Source organism: Oncorhynchus tshawytscha, linkage group LG12 (assembly GCF_018296145.1).
Source record: "Oncorhynchus tshawytscha isolate Ot180627B linkage group LG12, Otsh_v2.0, whole genome shotgun sequence".
In the NCBI taxonomy this organism is placed as follows: Eukaryota; Metazoa; Chordata; class Actinopteri; order Salmoniformes; family Salmonidae; genus Oncorhynchus; species Oncorhynchus tshawytscha.
In genome coordinates this window covers 56916192-56932890 of record NC_056440.1, presented here as the reverse complement: position 1 = coordinate 56932890, position 16699 = coordinate 56916192, and the positions used below count along the sequence as shown (strand labels likewise).

The following is a 16699-nucleotide window of genomic DNA, read 5'->3' as shown; positions in this document are numbered from 1 at the left end:
TTCCAAAAAACAAACTGGAGAAATAAGAAATATGAAATACACAATAAAGTAAGTAAGTAAACAAGCATACTACATATAGAAAGTATTTAAAAGTCTGTTCCAATATCAAATTGACATGTGCAGGGATACTGGAGTAATGGAGGTAGATATGTACAGGGGTAAGGGGACTAGGCAACAGGATATAAGATAAACAGAGTAGCAGCAGCTTGCATGTGAGAGGGTGTGCGGGTGTGTTGAGTGAGTATAAATTGTATGTGCATATGTGTGAGTGAGCAAATGATGGAGTGTTGGAGTGACAGTGTGTGTGAGTCTGTAGGACCCTTTTCAGGATTTGAGGGCCCATACCAAACTTGTTCAACCTCCTGAGGGGGAAGAGGCACTGTCACGCCTTCTTCACGACTGTGCGTGTGTGTTTGGACTATTTTAAGTCTTTAGTGATTTGGACCTTGAAGCTGTCTACCTGCTGCACTGCCGCCCCGTCGATGTGGATGGGGGCTTTGCTTGTCCCCCCATTTCCTGTATTTCACGATCAGCTACTTGGTCTTGTTGACGTTGAGTGAGAGGTTGTTGCTCTGGCACCACACTGCCAGGTTAGGGACCTCCTGTCTGTAGGCTGACTCATCATCGGTGGCGATCAGGCCTACCACTGTCGTGTCGTCAGCGAACTTGAAAATGGTGTTGGAGTCGTGCGTGGCCACAGTCGTGGGTGAACAGGGAGTACAGGAGGGGACTAAGCACACACCCCTGTGTTAAGGGTCAGCATGGTGGATGTGATGTTCCCCAACCTCACCACCCATACCTCCATCAGAAAACCGCTCACCCATAAGACTCCACACACGCTGTCTGCCATCTGCCAGGTAGTTGAAACCGGGATTAATCCATGAAGAGCAGACTTCTCCAGCGGCCATCGAAGATGAGTATTTGCCCACTGAAGTCAGTTACGACGCCGAACTGCAATCAGGTCAAGACCCTGGTGAAGACGACGAGCAAGCAGATGAGCTTCCCTGAGACGGTTTCTGACAGTTTTTCAGAAATTCTTTGGTTGTGCAAACCCACAGTTTCATCAGACAATCCCGCAAGTTAAGAAGCCGGATGTGGAGGTCCTGGGTTGTGAGGCCAGTTAGACGTACTGCCAAATTCTCGAAAACGATGTTGGAGGCTTACTACGGTAAGGAAATTAACATTCAATTATCTGTGTCCCTCAAAACATCTGTGGCGTTGTGTGACAAAACTGCACATTTGAGAGTGTCCTTTTATTTTCCCCAGCACAAGGTGCCCCTGCGTTATGATCATATAAGGGCACAAGGCGAACCCCAGATGCAGACACAGGATGCAGATGGTAGAGTCTTTGTAGTTTATTTATAATCCAAAGGGAGTAGGCAAGACAGAAAAAGGTCAAAAGCAGATTCTGAGTCCAAGAGGTAAAGAGTGGCAGACAGGCTCGATGTCAGGGCAGACAAAAGGGTCAGCTAGGCGGGTACAGAGTCCAGAAAAAAACAGGCAAGTGAAAACTATAATAGAAACCAGGATCACGGTAAACCACGCTTGTTGACTTGAAAACATAGAAGACAAATTGACACAGAGAGACAGGAAACACAGGGATAAATACACTGGGGAAAATAAGCGACACCTGGAGGAGGTGGAGACAATCACAATAACAGGTGAAACAGGTCAGGGCGTGACAGATCTAGCTGTTTAATCAGCTTCTCGATATGGGACCAATACTTTGCATGTTGCATTTATATTTTTGTTCAGTGTAATTGTATATACAGTACCAGTCAAAAGTTTGGACACACCTACTCATTCAAGGGTTTTTCTTTATTTTGACTATTTTCTACATTGTAGAATAATAGTGAAGACATCAAAATTATGAAACAACACATATGGAATCATGTAGTAACCAAAAAAAGAGAAACAAATTAAATATATTTAATATTGGAGATTCTCTAAAGCAGCCACCCTTTGCCTTGATGACAGCTTTGCACACTCTTGGCATTCTCTCAACCATCTTCATGACGTAGTCACCTGGAATGCATTTCAATTAACAGATGTGCCTTGTTAAAAGTTAATTTCTTTCCTTCTTAATGCATTTGAGCCAATCAGTTGTGTTGTGACACGGTAGGGGTGGTATACAGAACATAGCCCTATTTGGTAAAAGACCAAGTCCATATTATGGCAAGAACAACTCAAATAAGCAAAGAGAAAAGAAGGTACATCATTGAAAGTTTCTTCAAGTGCAGTTGCAAAAACCATCAAGCGCTATGATGAAACTGGATCTCATGAGGACCACCACAGGAAAGGAAGACCCAGTTACCTCTGCTGCAGAGGATAAATTCATTAGAGTTGCCAGCCTCAGAAATTGCAACCCAAATATATTCTTCACAGAGTTCAAGTAACAGACACTTCTCAACATCAACTGTTCAGAGGAGACTGCGTGAATCAAACCTTCGTGGTTGAATTGTTGCAAAGAAACCACACCAATAATAAGAAGAGACTTGTTTGGGCCAAGAAATGCGAGCAATGGACATTAGACCAGTGGAAATCTGTCCTTTGGTCTGATGAGTCCAAATTTGAGATTTTTGGTTCCAACAACCGTGGCTTTGTGAGATGCAGAGTAGGTGGACGGATGATCTCTGCATGTTAGGTTCCCACTGTGAAGCATGGAGGAGGTGTGATGGTGTGGGGGTGCTTTTCTGGTGATACGGTCAGTGATTTATTTAGAATTCAAGGCACACTTAACCAGCATGGCTACCACAGCAATCTGCAGCGATACCCCCCCATCTGGTTTGCGCTTAGTGGGACTATCATTTGTTTTTCAACAGGACAATGACCCAACACACCTCCAGGCTGTGTAAGGGCTATTTTACCAAGGAGGGTGATTGAGTGCTGCATCAGATGACCTGGCCTCTACAATCACCCGGCCTCAACCTAATTGAGATGGTTTGGGATGAGTTGGACCGCAGATTGAAGGAAAAGCAGCCAGCAAGTGCTCAGCATATGTGGGAACTCCTTCAAGACTGTTGGAAAATCATTCCAGGTGAAGCTGGTTGAGAGAATGCCAAGTGTGCAAAGCTGTCATCAAGGCAAAGGATGGCTACTCTGAATAATCTAAAATATATTTTGATTTGTTTAAAACTTTTTTTGGTTACTACATGATTCCATATGTGTTATTTCATAGTTTTGATGTCTTCACTATTATTCTACAATGTATAAAATAGTAAAAATAAAGAAAAAGCCTTGACTGGTACTGCATATCTTAATAAATTACTGCATTTTCAAAAATATTATGATATAATCATCAAGCCCATTCAAAAGATTAGGGGACAGAACCCAGAAGTATGATGGAGGACGACGTCACTTGCACATCTTATTGAGGCCAAATTCCCTAATCTATGCTGGCAAAGATTGATTTGACTTCTTCATTGAAGTAGCGAGCAAGGGAGGGTTCTTTATCATCCCGTGAGCAGGTCAATGTTGACCTGGTCAGCACTGGTCTGGTCAACAGGTGGTTAATGCTGGTCTGGTGAGGTGGCTCAGCTCTGGTCTGGTCAACAGATGGTCTGGTCGGGTGGCTCAGCGCTGGTCTTGTCAGGTGGCTCAGCACTAGTCTGGTCAACGGTCAGCTGGTCAACGCTGGTCTGGTCGATGGTCAGCTGGTCAACGGTCTGCTGGTCTGGTCGGGTGTCTCAGAGCTGGTCTGGTTGACAGGTCAACACTGGTCTGGTCGGCTGGTCAACGTTAGTCTGTTCTACAGTCAGCTGGTCAACACTGATCTGGTTGACGGTCAGCTAACTGGTCTGGTCGACGGTCGGCTGGTCAACGCTGGTCTGGTGGACGGTCAGCGGGTCAGCCAACTGGTCTGGTAAATGGTCCGCTGGTCTGGTTGATATGTCAACTCTGGTCTGGTCGAAGGTCGGCTTGGATACTGCAGAGCTGATGGTGGGTGCGCTTTTTAAAAACGTTTATCTTCATGGTCTTCTTTTCACCTCAAGATTGTAAGACCATAACACTATTCCTTCAGATGTCTAGGCCTACTAAAAATGTATGTGTATGCGCTAAATTGATATAGCCACTAATCTTTCAGAGAGGATGAAAACAAATTATTTAAAACGTCTATATTCCAGCACAGTAGGATCCTATGAAGTCTTCGACAAAGTCATCTGAAGAATCTGCGGCCTGTGCGGTCCCTTCTGTGTCATGTGAGTTGAGTTACTAACCTAGTGAAGCTTCCTTTCCTTCCTCTCTTCCCGGTTGGTGGGAGGAGAAGAATCCTATTAGTTTGCTCCATAATGGCGGACACGTGTGGCCAAGTACTTCTGGGGTCTGGATTAACGGTCCTTTCCCACCCCCTCATGTACATCAAAGTTCTAGTTCAGGTAAGATCTATATATATTGAGATTAAACAAACCAGAATGTTTGATCCTGCTAGCTTTACGTCGAGGCCGGTTCTGTAACTGACAGGCTACTGTAGCTAATGTTAGCTACAACAACAGCCATAACGAATAGCTAGCGAACTATAACTAACGTTACTTTCCATACTCCACACAGCTGATAAATTCAAGCTGATCTCATGATATATTAATATATCTAAACAGCAGTTTACTTATCGTTTCAAACCTTAGGTTTCTATAGCTAGCTAGAATTAGTAGCTAGGGGGTTGACGCCACGCAAAGGTTAAGAGCTAAGCTTCTTTAGCTAACTAAGGAAGTAGTTTCGACTATCGGTTTTGTCGCAGATAAACAATTACATTGTTTTACAATTATTTATATCTAGCGGTTTTGTCTAGGAGGGATGCATCTTTTGTCAAATTTGACTTTAAGCAGCAGGTTATGAGAAACAATGACATGTACTGTAACAGGTTGGGAGAATTAGGTTAAATTTAGCGAAAGTATTAGGGTTAGCTAAAATGCACAAAAAAAACTAATTTGTACCTAAATTTGACACAGTATCCCAACTAGACATGACTCTATTTAGCCAGCTGTCATGTTAATTTGTGTGACATTATCAATACCTTGAGAGTAACGACTGGCTAACGTTAGCCGGCTAACGTAACTAGCTCTCATTCAAAACGTTCAGGATGGGTGCCCTTTGGCCCACTCACCCGAGTAACGCGGGCTAGCAAATGAGTAAGGTTATAACACAACCGGGTACTACGCTGGATCATAATGCATTACCGTGTGTGCTGTTGTCAGATAAGATGTATGATAAATGTACTGTGTCAAATGTCCGCAAAGAAAGTCAAACATGTATCATATTGTTAATCTAGCTAGCTAGCCTAGCAAATGGTACTAGTTCTAACTATAACTGATTGACACTTGGCCTCGTTCACTGCAATGTGTTATATAATTACCCAGAGCCTAATAAATGACAATTGCACACGTACTCCTTTTTCAGGTTGGACATGAACCTCTCCCTCCGTCCATAGGAAGAAACCTGTTTGGTAGACAAGTGTACCAGCTGCCAGGACTGTTTGCCTATGGTGAGACCTGAATTCCAGTCTACCCACTTGCAAAATGATTAGCTGGTTTTTCTATTAGCATCGGGCTGGTTGCACAAGTTAGTTGAAAGTGGGTCGTAACTCTACAGGACACCTTGGTATTCTTTTGGTATTGACTCGCGCATAGACAACTCTAAAATAGGGGTTGTGAAATATGAAAGATAGTCCTGCTCCCTACTGGGCGTAGTTTATACGCCCAGTAGGGAGCAGGTGTAGGGTGTTAAATTGGTGCGATCTTAAATGATATTCACAGAAAATACTAGCAATTACATTTTTCAAACGTATGTGAGCTCCGTGTTCATATTTCACAACCGATTTTTCGAATTGCCTATGCGCGAGGCAAATACAAAATAATACCAAAGACAGTACAGAATAGGGCTGGGCGACATGGCCAAAATATAATATAATGGTATTAAAAATAAAGACGGCACGTTTGCTTTTATTAGTATTGCGAGACCGATTCGAGGGTGCCAACAAATACTGTTGACTAACCCCATTCCGTACAAATTTTCGCCACCGCGGCATTCAAATGAGGCTGCAATGAAAACTAATGCGACTGTGTTGGCATAAAAATATGGGGTGTGAACCACGTTTCTATTCAAGCTTTGATTTACATGTTAATTGCCCGATAGTTTTGGAGAAAAGTTTAAAGAAACGGACCGCTCTGACGCCGTACGTTAAATCTTGACATTAAAAATAAAAAATGTAAAAAAAGACCCAACTGCCTTCAGTCATGCAGAGACGGGAAGGTCTCGTCATTGATTTTGCTGGAAAGGGGAGAAATTGACCTGGAAGTATTATGCTTTTTGGGCACTAAAATAAGGTTGATTGTATGTTACAACGCAAAGTATAAAAGTGCGTTAGCTAACTATACATTCTAATTGATTTCAATGGGTCTTTCTCTATTTTGATTGTTTTATACTGTTCAACTCAACTTCAACCAAAAATACATTTCAGCATTTTCATCAATTTCTGCATTTCCTGCACTCATTTCAGATCATTTCCACACTGCTACATAGGGCTGCACGATTTGTGCAAACAATCTAGGCATTTTGACCAAATGTTGCAATTGCGTTTTGACTTGTGATTTAGAGCAAAACAGTTGGGTGAACTGTTGGAATCATGGAAATTGAATGATTATTCAAATTCGATAGTTAGAATATAATAGTGGGTTCTTTAAATAGTGTTTGATATGACAACAAATTAAAATGCCAGGGAGGAGTCATTGTGACAGGGCAGGAACCAAAGTGTTGACACGTGTTTCCTAGGGGACCCTATAATCTTTGGCTACGTTTTAATGTTTTCTCTTAACTACTTCATTTAACTAACATATTGTTTTGCGCATTCCTCTTTGATTTAGAAGATACTGTTGCACAAACAAACATGCAGATGTACAGTACCAGTCAAAAGTATGGACACCTACTCATTCAAGTTTTTTTAGTTTTTTTAAACTATTTTCTACATTGTAGAATAATAGTGAAGACATCAGAACTATGAAATAACACATATGGAGTCATGTAGTAAGCAAAAAAGTGTTAAACAAATCAAAATATATTTTAGTTTTTTCAAAGTATCCTTGATGATACTGTAGCTTTGCATACTCCTGGCATTCTCTCAACCAGCTAAATTAGGTGGTCACCTGGAATGAATTTCAATTAACAGGTGTGCCTTGTTAAGTTATTTTGTGGAATTTCTTTCCTCCTTAATGCGTTTGAGCCAATCAGTTGTGTAGTGACAAGGTAGGGGTGGTATACAGAAGATGCCCTACTTGGTAAAATACCAAGTCCATATTAGGGCAAGAACAACTCAAATAAGCAATGCGAAATGCCAGTCCATCATTACTTCAAGACATTAAGGTCAGTCAATCTGGAAAGTTTCAAGAACTTTGTAAGTGTCTTCCAGTGCAGTCGCAAAAACCATCAAGCACAATGACGAAACTGGCTCTCGTGAGGACCGCCACAGGAATGGAAACCCCAGATGTACCTCTGCTGCAAAGGATAAGTCCATTAAAGTTACCAGCCTCAGAAATTGCAGCCCACAGAGTTCAAGTAATAGAAACATCACAACATCAACAGTTCAGAGGAGACTGCGTGAATCAGGCCTTCATGGTCAAATTGCTACAAAGAAATCACTACTAAAGGACTCCAATAAGAAGAGACTTGCATGGGCCAAGAAACACGAGCAATGGACATTAGACCGGTGGAAATCTGTACTTTGGTCTGATGAGTCCAAATTTGAGATTGTTGGTTCAACCGCCATGTCTTTGTGAGACGCAGAGCAGGTGAACGGATGATCTTCACATGTGTGGTTCCTCCCCGTGAAGCATGGAAGAGGTGGTGTGGGGGTGCTTTGCTGGTGCCACTGTCAGTGATTTATTTAGAATTCAAGGCACACTTAACCAGCATGGCTACCACAGCATTCTGCAGCGATACACACTTAACCATCTGGTTTGCGCTTAGTGGGGCTGTCATTTGTTTTTCAACGGGACAATGACCCAAAACACACTTCCAGGCTGTGTAAGGGCTTCATGAAATGGAGACCTTGCCTTGGCCGAGCAACCGCACGCAAGCCTAAGATCACCATGCGCAATGCCAAGTGTCTGTTGGAGTAGTGCAAAGCTTGCCGCCATTGGACTCTGGAACAGTGGAAACGCGTTCTCTGGAGTGATTGAATCACGCTTCACCATCTGGCAGTCCGACGGGCGAATATGGGTTTGTCAGATGCCAGGATAAAGCTGCCTTCCCCAATGCATAGTGCAAACTGTAAAGATTGTTAGCAGATGAATGTTGGTCTGGGGCTGCTTTTCATCGTTCGGACTAGACCCCTTAGTTCCGGTGAAGGGAAATCTTAACGCTACAGCATACAATAACATTTTCGATGATTCCATTCTTCCAACTTTGTGGCAACAGTTTGGGGAAGGCCCTTAACTGTTTCCGCATGACAATGCCCCTAAGCACAAAGCGAGGTCCATACAGAAATGCTTTGTCGAGATCAGTGTGGAAGGACTTTTCTGGAGTGCACAGAGCCCTGACCTCAACCTCATCGAACACCTTTGGGATGAATTGGAACGCAGATTGCGAGCCAGGCCAAATCGCCCCACATCAGTACCCGACCTCGCTAATGCTCTTGTGGCTGAATGGAAGCAAGTCCCTGCAGCAATGTTCCAACATCTAGTGGAAAGCCTTCCCAGAAGAGTGGAGGCTGTTATAGCAGAAAATGGGGCCAACTCTATATTAATGCCCATGATTTTGGAATGAGATGTTTGATGAGCAGGTGTCCATATACTTTTGGTCATGTAGTTTACTGGAGCAGTGCAGAGCTGTTGTGAAGGAAGTTGTCAAGGAAGTGAGTTTCTGTTTATACAGGACCTCCCACCTACTGTCAACCAATCATATCAATCCAGAGCTATACGTATCTCTTTGTTACAACATTTGGGAGGCGCACAACATTTCAGTACGGACTACGGCACTCAGTTTGGCTTCTGCATGCCTCTGGAGGCTCCACAATTGTCACACCCTCCATACGGAGCCTCCGAACACATTTTCAGATCAAGCATAATACACTGCTCAAAAAAATAAAGGGAACACTAAAATAACACATCCTAGATCTGAATGAATGAAATATTCTTATAAAATACTTTTTTCTTTACATAATTGAATGTGCTGACAACAAAATCACACAAATTATCAATGGAAATCAAATTGATCAACCCATGGAGGTCTGGATTTGGAGTCACACTCAAAATTAAAGTGGAAAACCACACTACAGGCTGATCCAACTTTGATGTAATGTCCTAAAAACAAGTCAAAATGAGGCTCAGTAGTGTGTGTGGCCTCCACGTGCCTGTATGACGTGCCTACAACGCCTGGGCATGCTCCTGATGAGGTGGCGGATGGTCTCCTGAGGGATCTCCTCCCAGACCTGGACTAAAGCATCCGCCAACTCCTGGACAGTCTGTGGTGCAACGTGGCGTTGGTGGATGGAGCGAGACATGATGTCCCAGATGTGCTCAATTGGATTCAGGTCTGGGGAACGGGTGGGCCAGTCCATAGCATCAATGCCTTCCTCTTGCAGGAACTGCTGACACACCCCAACCACATGAGGTCTAGCATTGTCTTGCATTAGGAGGAACCCAGGGCCAACCGCACCAGCATATGGTCTCACAAGGGGTCTGAGGATCTCATCTCGGTACCTAATGGCAGTCAGGCTACCTCTGGCGAGCACATGGAGGGCTGTGCGGCCCCCCCAAAGAAATGCCACCCCACACCATGACTGACCCACCGCCAAACCGGTCATGCTGGAGGATGTTGCAGGCAGCAGAATGTTCTCCACGGCGTCTCCAGGCTGTCACGTCTGTCACGTGCTCAGTGTGAACCTGCTTTCATCTGTGAAGAGCACCTGTGGACGTCGGGCCCTCATACCACCCTCATGGAGTTTGTTTCTGACCGTTTGAGCAGACACATGCACAGTTGTGGCCTGCTGGAGGTCATTTTGCAGGGCTCTGGCAGTGCTCCTCCTGCTCCTCCTTGCACAAAGGCGGGGGTAGCGGTCCTGCTTCTGGGTTGTTGCCCTCCTACGGCCTCCTCCACGTCTCCTGATGTACTGGCCTGTCTCCTGGTAGCGCCTCCATGCTCTGGACACTACGCTGACAGACACAGCAAACCTTCTTGCCACAGCTCGCATTGATGTGCCATCCTGGATGAGCTGCACTACCTGAGCCACTTGTGTGGGTTGTAGACTCCGTCTCATGCTACCACTAGAGTGAAAGCACCGCCAGCAAGTGACCAAAACATCAGCCAGGAAGCATAGGAACTGAGAAGTGGTCTGTGGTCACCACCTGCAGAACCACTCCTTTATTGGGGGTGTCTTGCTAATTGCCTATAATTTCCACCTGTTGTCTATTCCATTTGCACAACAGCATGTGAAATTTATTGTCAATCAGTGTTGCTTCCTAAGTGGACAGTGTGATTTCACAGAAGTGTGATTGACTTGGAGTTACATTGTGTTGTTTAAGTGTTGCCTTTATTTTTTTGTGCAGTGTAAATAAACTGTGCTGTAGACTACAGTCAGATGGCAAACCATTTTTGTTGACGGGGTGCAAGATATATTTTGCCTAAATTTTAAGATATGTTGGTGCTTATAATTTACGACATTTTGGTAGATTATTCGTTAGTCAACTTGTCTAAATTTGATACATGCAGCTTATCTTCTGTCATTATATTGGCCTAGAAGACTAAATAAGCCCTTGGTCACCAGAATGTCATAAATCGTTAGAATGAATGCAATCTTGTTGACATCAGAAAAGCTTTCTGCCATCTCTGCTTCTTTTGTGGAGCAAAGACATCTAGGGACTGGGAAGAAAACGCAATAAATAACAAGGAAAGTTTTGGCTAACTTTCCAAATTACATTAGTTTGACCGGTTGTAAGGAAATGGAAAGCTGTGAAAGATTTCAGTTAGGCTTGGATGCATATTTTATGTGGTTAAAATACAATCAGCTTTTATGATGCTGATAAAGATAACATCTCTACAGATGGCATCTAAATGTGGATTTGCATGCTCTCAAGATGCTGAAAGAAATCAACCATATTTCTCCACTCCTGTTCCCAAGTCAAAATGTGTCCTTCACTTGGTGTATAATTTTACTGCAAGAAATGCTTAGTTCTGCAGGAGTTCATATTAAGGCGATGTGAGAGGTTACAGTCAGTGTCCAGATTTCAGCTTTCATTTGAACCATCTGAACAGTAGGCTACAGTTCCCTTGACGTGCCATAGGTCTATTTGAAGTCCCTGTCTTGACTGTCAAATTTTTATAGCACCTCACAATCATCACACACAACATAGCCGGCGGCACTGCCATCATCCTCTTTTACCACTTCACCAAATCTTTTTCAACTCTCCATTTCGTGGCTTTTCTCTGATTGAATTAAACTCCGACATTGTCCTTTTGCCTCCGTGGATCGATGTTAACTCTTTCTGCCCGTTCGCAAAAGTGTTTTGATGGTTGGCGTGTTGGATATTTGGCTGTTGTACAGTTAGGCCCTAAAGCTTATATGCATAGGCACTAATGCCAGAGAGCATAAAATAATGAAAGAAAAAAATATATTTTGCCTTTTTTTTTTAAAGGTATTGTTTTCTCTTTATTCAACCTGGCCTTCATTCACGCAATATTTCATGATACTAAACCAGCCTGCCCAGCGGATATAACCGCGGGGACTGCGGGTTATGAGTCAACCTGTGCAGCACTACTAGTGATGGATTTAAAACTAGACTTATCTTGGTGTTAAACTCCAACTAGTAGGCTACCGGAAATAAGACGGGCCTATCCGTACCATACAGTCTGACTAATGAACATATTTTCTGTGTCCTTTTGATCCTCTAATTTCTGTCTTTTAGCAAAGCACATCATAAAGATTGATGGCAAGGCAGGTCTCTTTAATGGCCTAGCCCCCAGGCTCTGTGCAGGGACCATCGGCACCCTTGTACACAGCAGAGTCTTGCAGGTGGGTCTAGCTAACAAGCTGGCTTAATGTAGCTTCTTAAATAAATGTTATCTGATGTTTCTAGACCTCAGCAGTAGTCTAGCCTCAAACATAAATAAATGGGAAATGTGATCGCATTCTGTATTAAAAGTCATGCTCATCAGAGAATAAGCTATATGCTGGCTTGGGAATTGACTCTGACTTGAACTGCATTGGCCTTTCACTGTCTTAGGATGATGAGTGTGACAAATGCTATTTGCTTCTAAATTCATAAATGGCAATGTGTCGACACACCACTATGGAAATGGATCTCTGTTGAACTAATCATTGCTGTCTTTAACAGAGATGCCAGGATGCAGGCAAATATGAGGTAAATATTTTGGCCTGGTTATGGATTAATTGTATAATTGTCTCTTATTTATTTGATTAAATCTTTTATCTTTTAAATGCAGGCTGTGGATATGGGTGGTTAGTTTTCAATCTTTTTTAGGTCTCTGGAACCAGTCAGAAAGCTGAAGAGGGATCCTTGCAGCATGTTGTGAATGAGGTATGAATTCATTTGTTCAGTAAAGCAGATGGTTTGACAGATGTCTTCTTTTTTTTGCATGTTATTGCTTTTGACACAACCAAGATCAATCAAAATATTCAGATTTGTTTCACAGTTCTGTTAGACGTGGCTTGAACAGACCTTATTCTGTAAATTGTCGCTTAGCTGTCTTTTTTCACCATACGCAAGTAAGTTAATATCTGGAGCGGAGATGGTTCTTAGTGTAAGGGGAATTATCCACAGCTTAAGCTGTCCAAACTGGATTCATGGTTTCTCCCAAATTCTGCATCTCCATTCTTTCTGTTTTTCTTTTACTAGACAACCAAAGAGATGATAGCCCGCTCCTGTGCCACGATCGTCACGCACCCCTTCCATGGTAATTGTACTGTTTGTGTCGAGCAACTTTTGTCATGTCACCCTTTGCCTCAAATGTTCTCATAGGAGCATGACTACTGCATGGATACTGGCTTAATGGTTTATGTTATGTTTTTTCCAAAGTGATCACCTTGAGATGCATGGTCCAGTTTATCGGTAGAGAAACCAAGTACAGGTGAGTTTTTCTTAACCTAAGTTCAATATGTGTTTAAACGATTTATAGCCATAAATAATAATATTACAAATGTTTCTTGTTTTCTTGCAGTGGAGTGTTTGATTCCATCGTCACTGTCTACAAGAATGAAGGAGTTCTGGGATTCTTTGCGTAAGTATGATCTTCCTTTGGCTACATGACCAATGTTTCATCAAGGGCAACCTTTAGTCCTGACATGCTAAATTACTAGAATACATTTGACCTCAGTAAATTCAGTCAATCCTTTTAGAAGTTATTTTTAAAAGTAGGTTTATGCTTGCTTCTGAATCTTGCTAATTAATTGTTGTCTAGAGGCTGTTTTCTCTGGATGTCTGTACCATGACCTCTTTTTCCCTGTCGTCTTAACCTCTGACTAATAGCTGTGCTCTCATGCAGAGGCCTTATTCCTCGTCTGCTGGGTGACGTGCTGTCTCTGTGGATCTGCAACATGCTTGCCCACCTCGTCAACACATACGCCATTGACGACTCAGTAAGTCAGATGGATTTGGAGATTTTTGACACTTGTTTAAAGGTCCAATGCCGCCATCTTTATCTCCGTGTCAAATCATTTCTGGGTAACAATGAAGTACCTTACTGTGATTGTTTTCACAGGCAGGCCAAAACTCCATCCCACCAAAACAGGCTGAACATTCAGGCGGCCTTTTCAGACTGTTCTTGCACTAAAAGGGCATTATAATTTTCACAGTATTATTCCAACCTCAGTGTGGTATTCTATTTTTTATTTTATTTTAAACATAGGAAAACCACATTTTTGACTGCACTGGGCCTTTAAAGTAGATGTGGACCTCACATAAAAAAGTGATCCTGTACTGAAGTACATTGTCAGTGTAGAATGCATGGGTAAGTGATTATTCATTTTTTATTTATTTTATATCCTTTCCTCACAGATGAGTCACACAGGAGAAATAAAGAACTGCTCTCAGGCTGTGACTGGGGTAAGTGTAAAGCATTTGTTTTAAATCTATCAATTATCAATGTAAGGCCATAACACAGGCAACTAGTAATACCATACAGGTAATAAACAGTTGATGGGATTTTTATTGGGGTCCAGTTGGTAGAGCATGGTGCTTGCAACACCAGGGTTGTGGGTTCAATTCCCACAGGGGACCAGTACAAAATTTAAATAAATGTATGCACTCACTACTGTAAGTAGCTCTTTATAAGAGCTGCCTAATTACTAAAATGTTAATGTATTTCCTTGGTTGCTGATGTTGTCAATTTGTATCTCTCTCTCGTGTTCCAGTTCTTCGCCAGTATGCTCACATACCCCTTTGTTTTGGTGTCAAACCTCATGGCTGTCAACAACTGCGGGTAAGTAGCTGCATTTGGATGTTTTTTTACACCAACATCACCAGTCGGTGTAAGTTCATAGACCAATAACACAAAGCTTTTCAAATAGGTCTGGGCAACTATATCAAATTAATTTGTTTTTGGGTAATATTCTAAATATCTGTATCACAAGAATCCAAGTTTGTTTTTCGGAGCATTTGTCCCCTTGATCTCGTTTCGGTCTCGTCTCCTTCAATCCTTCTGTGCTGTGTATACCTTTCCATTTACACCAGAGATGCGTATATAATGACGAGATGCTCATGTCTCTGCCCCAACAATGGGAGGGAGTCATTGTCCTGAAGGCAGGCTAAGGTCCAAAATAAAAACCCATGGAAACGCATTGGGCTTATTTTGGACAGATTTTGGCGAGAGTGGAACCTCACGCTTTGCATCTTCCTCTGTTTACACACACCAAACTCCTCCCCTGCCACTCACAACAACATAGATGAGATCGCTTCTTCCTCTCTGACAAGTGAATTCAACTCGATATTTGCATTTGAGGTTTGGTTGAACAGAATCGGTCATATGAACAAACATTATTTTACTGTAAAAGAGAAATTAGCCTGTCTAACAATACCCTTTGTCTCCACTCCTCAAATTGGCTCAGAGCAGACAACTAAAATGGGAATATCGATTCTCTAAAATTAATGATCAGTTTGTTGCACGGTATTGCAGTACTTTAGCCAAAGACTGTCTAGTCGGTTTTCTAAATGTGCAATAAGCTTAAGGTAGGTCACTTGATTTCCAACATCTGACTAGGATGCTGTTCAAACACTATTCCAAAAAAGCATGTTGAACTAATAAAATTATTAGTGGAATGCTTATTTAGCCTATGTATAATTTCATAAGCTCTGAATTCATTAATTATTGCTGACTGTTTGAAATGTAAATGTTGATAAATGTTGTTGATAAATTGTGAAACAGCCATAACTAAAGAGAGGTATGATTGTTAGGCCATATCACCCATCCATCATTTCAAACCTCTGCCAATGATGGCTAGTTTCCAGGTTACATATCCCTTTGCATATAAGGCTCGTCCAAATAGGTCCCTCACTTATACCACTCCAACAGTCCTAGGAAAAATCTTGCTTGAGACCATTTTAATTCAAAACAATTACCCAGAAATGATTTGACAGCAATTTAAATGGCTCCATTGGACCTTTTTTAAAGTTTCCCTGTAGTGAGTGGTTTATGTCTGAGGCTGGCTGTCCACGTAAGCACTCCTGTCTTTTACAGTCTGGCTGGCGGCCTCCCTCCCTATGCTTCAATATATCCAACCTGGGTGGACTGCTGGAGGCACCTGAGCCTAGAGGTAGGTTGCTGCTACACAAAAATACAGATGTAACCATAAGATCCTTAGTTATTCACGTTGGTTAACGTGTTAAATTGAATTATTATGGATGAATTTGTGCCATTTAAGCTGTTCCTGTTTTGTTTGTATTCTCTCTATTTATAGGGAAACATGAGCAGAGGCAACAGTTTATTTTTCCGGAAGCTGCCTGTGGGGAAGACTTATGCAACTGACCAGAAGAGATTTTTTTAAGTCTTGAACTACCTGCATAGAATCTAATTGTAATAATATAAATTGACATTGCCTGAAAGGGGGTGGATCACTGGCATCTAATCCTTTGTATGCACTTGTTTACGATTTTTTTTTAAACAACCTGTCCGAGTCTGTCATCAAGTAAAGATACAATTGCATTGCTGTAAAACAATGTGCTGCTTTGATTGGAAATGTGAAGAGCTTTATTTTATTATATAGAAATGTGTAAAACTGTACTGCAGGATAATTAAATGGAGCCGTTTCACATAAATCCAGGAATAAACCAGATTGCAATAGTTCCCAGTTCCTCTTTCTGTGATAGGTGACATACAATTTAGTCTCCCATTGCCAATATACAAACCATCAGAATACCCTGTATATCTGGCTGGCATTGAGTGGAGGCCCTCCCTGAATAGAAGAAAGTTTTAGCTAATCTGCATGTAATGTTTAATTCAAAAGTTATTGGGAATTGGGACCTTGTATTGATGTATGTAATCATGCGATAAGAAATGGATGCGTTAAGGTAACTTGGGGCCACACTGAGCTATGGAGAGTGTTGACATGTCTATGGCCTTGTCGAAGCAGTCAGGTGCTTGTATTAACTCATTTTGACTGATCCAAATAAAGATGCTTTTTTGGACTTTCTGCTTTCTCTTACAGCATTGGGTTTTAAGCTTTTGATTTCATTCTCCAGTGTGTAGCTAGTCCCCTGAA

General features: G+C 42.1%; 1 protein-coding gene across 1 annotated transcript; it reads left to right on the top strand.

Moving 5' to 3' along the window:
• The first annotated feature begins 4222 nt into the window (after positions 1-4222).
• Positions 4223-16625, top strand: LOC112263515 (mitochondrial carrier homolog 2). Its single transcript, XM_024439896.2, has 13 exons — positions 4223-4376; positions 5395-5479; positions 11892-11998; positions 12321-12347; positions 12468-12524; positions 12843-12900; positions 13023-13074; positions 13165-13224; positions 13489-13582; positions 14001-14048; positions 14357-14424; positions 15679-15754; positions 15899-16625. The coding sequence occupies exons 1-13, from the start codon at positions 4290-4292 to the stop codon at positions 15983-15985; spliced, it is 906 nt and encodes a 301-aa protein (XP_024295664.1). The 5' UTR covers positions 4223-4289; the 3' UTR covers positions 15986-16625.
• Positions 16626-16699: the final 74 nt, after the last annotated feature.

Coding starts and splice junctions, on each gene's coding strand:
- LOC112263515 (XM_024439896.2), top strand. CDS start 4,290: ATGGCGGACACGTGTGGCCAAGTACTTCTGGGGTCTGGATTAACGGTC. Junction 13,225..13,488: donor GGAGTTCTGGGATTCTTTGC/GTAAGTATGATC, acceptor GCTCTCATGCAG/AGGCCTTATTCCTCGTCTGC. Junction 14,049..14,356: donor GCTCTCAGGCTGTGACTGGG/GTAAGTGTAAAG, acceptor CTCGTGTTCCAG/TTCTTCGCCAGTATGCTCAC.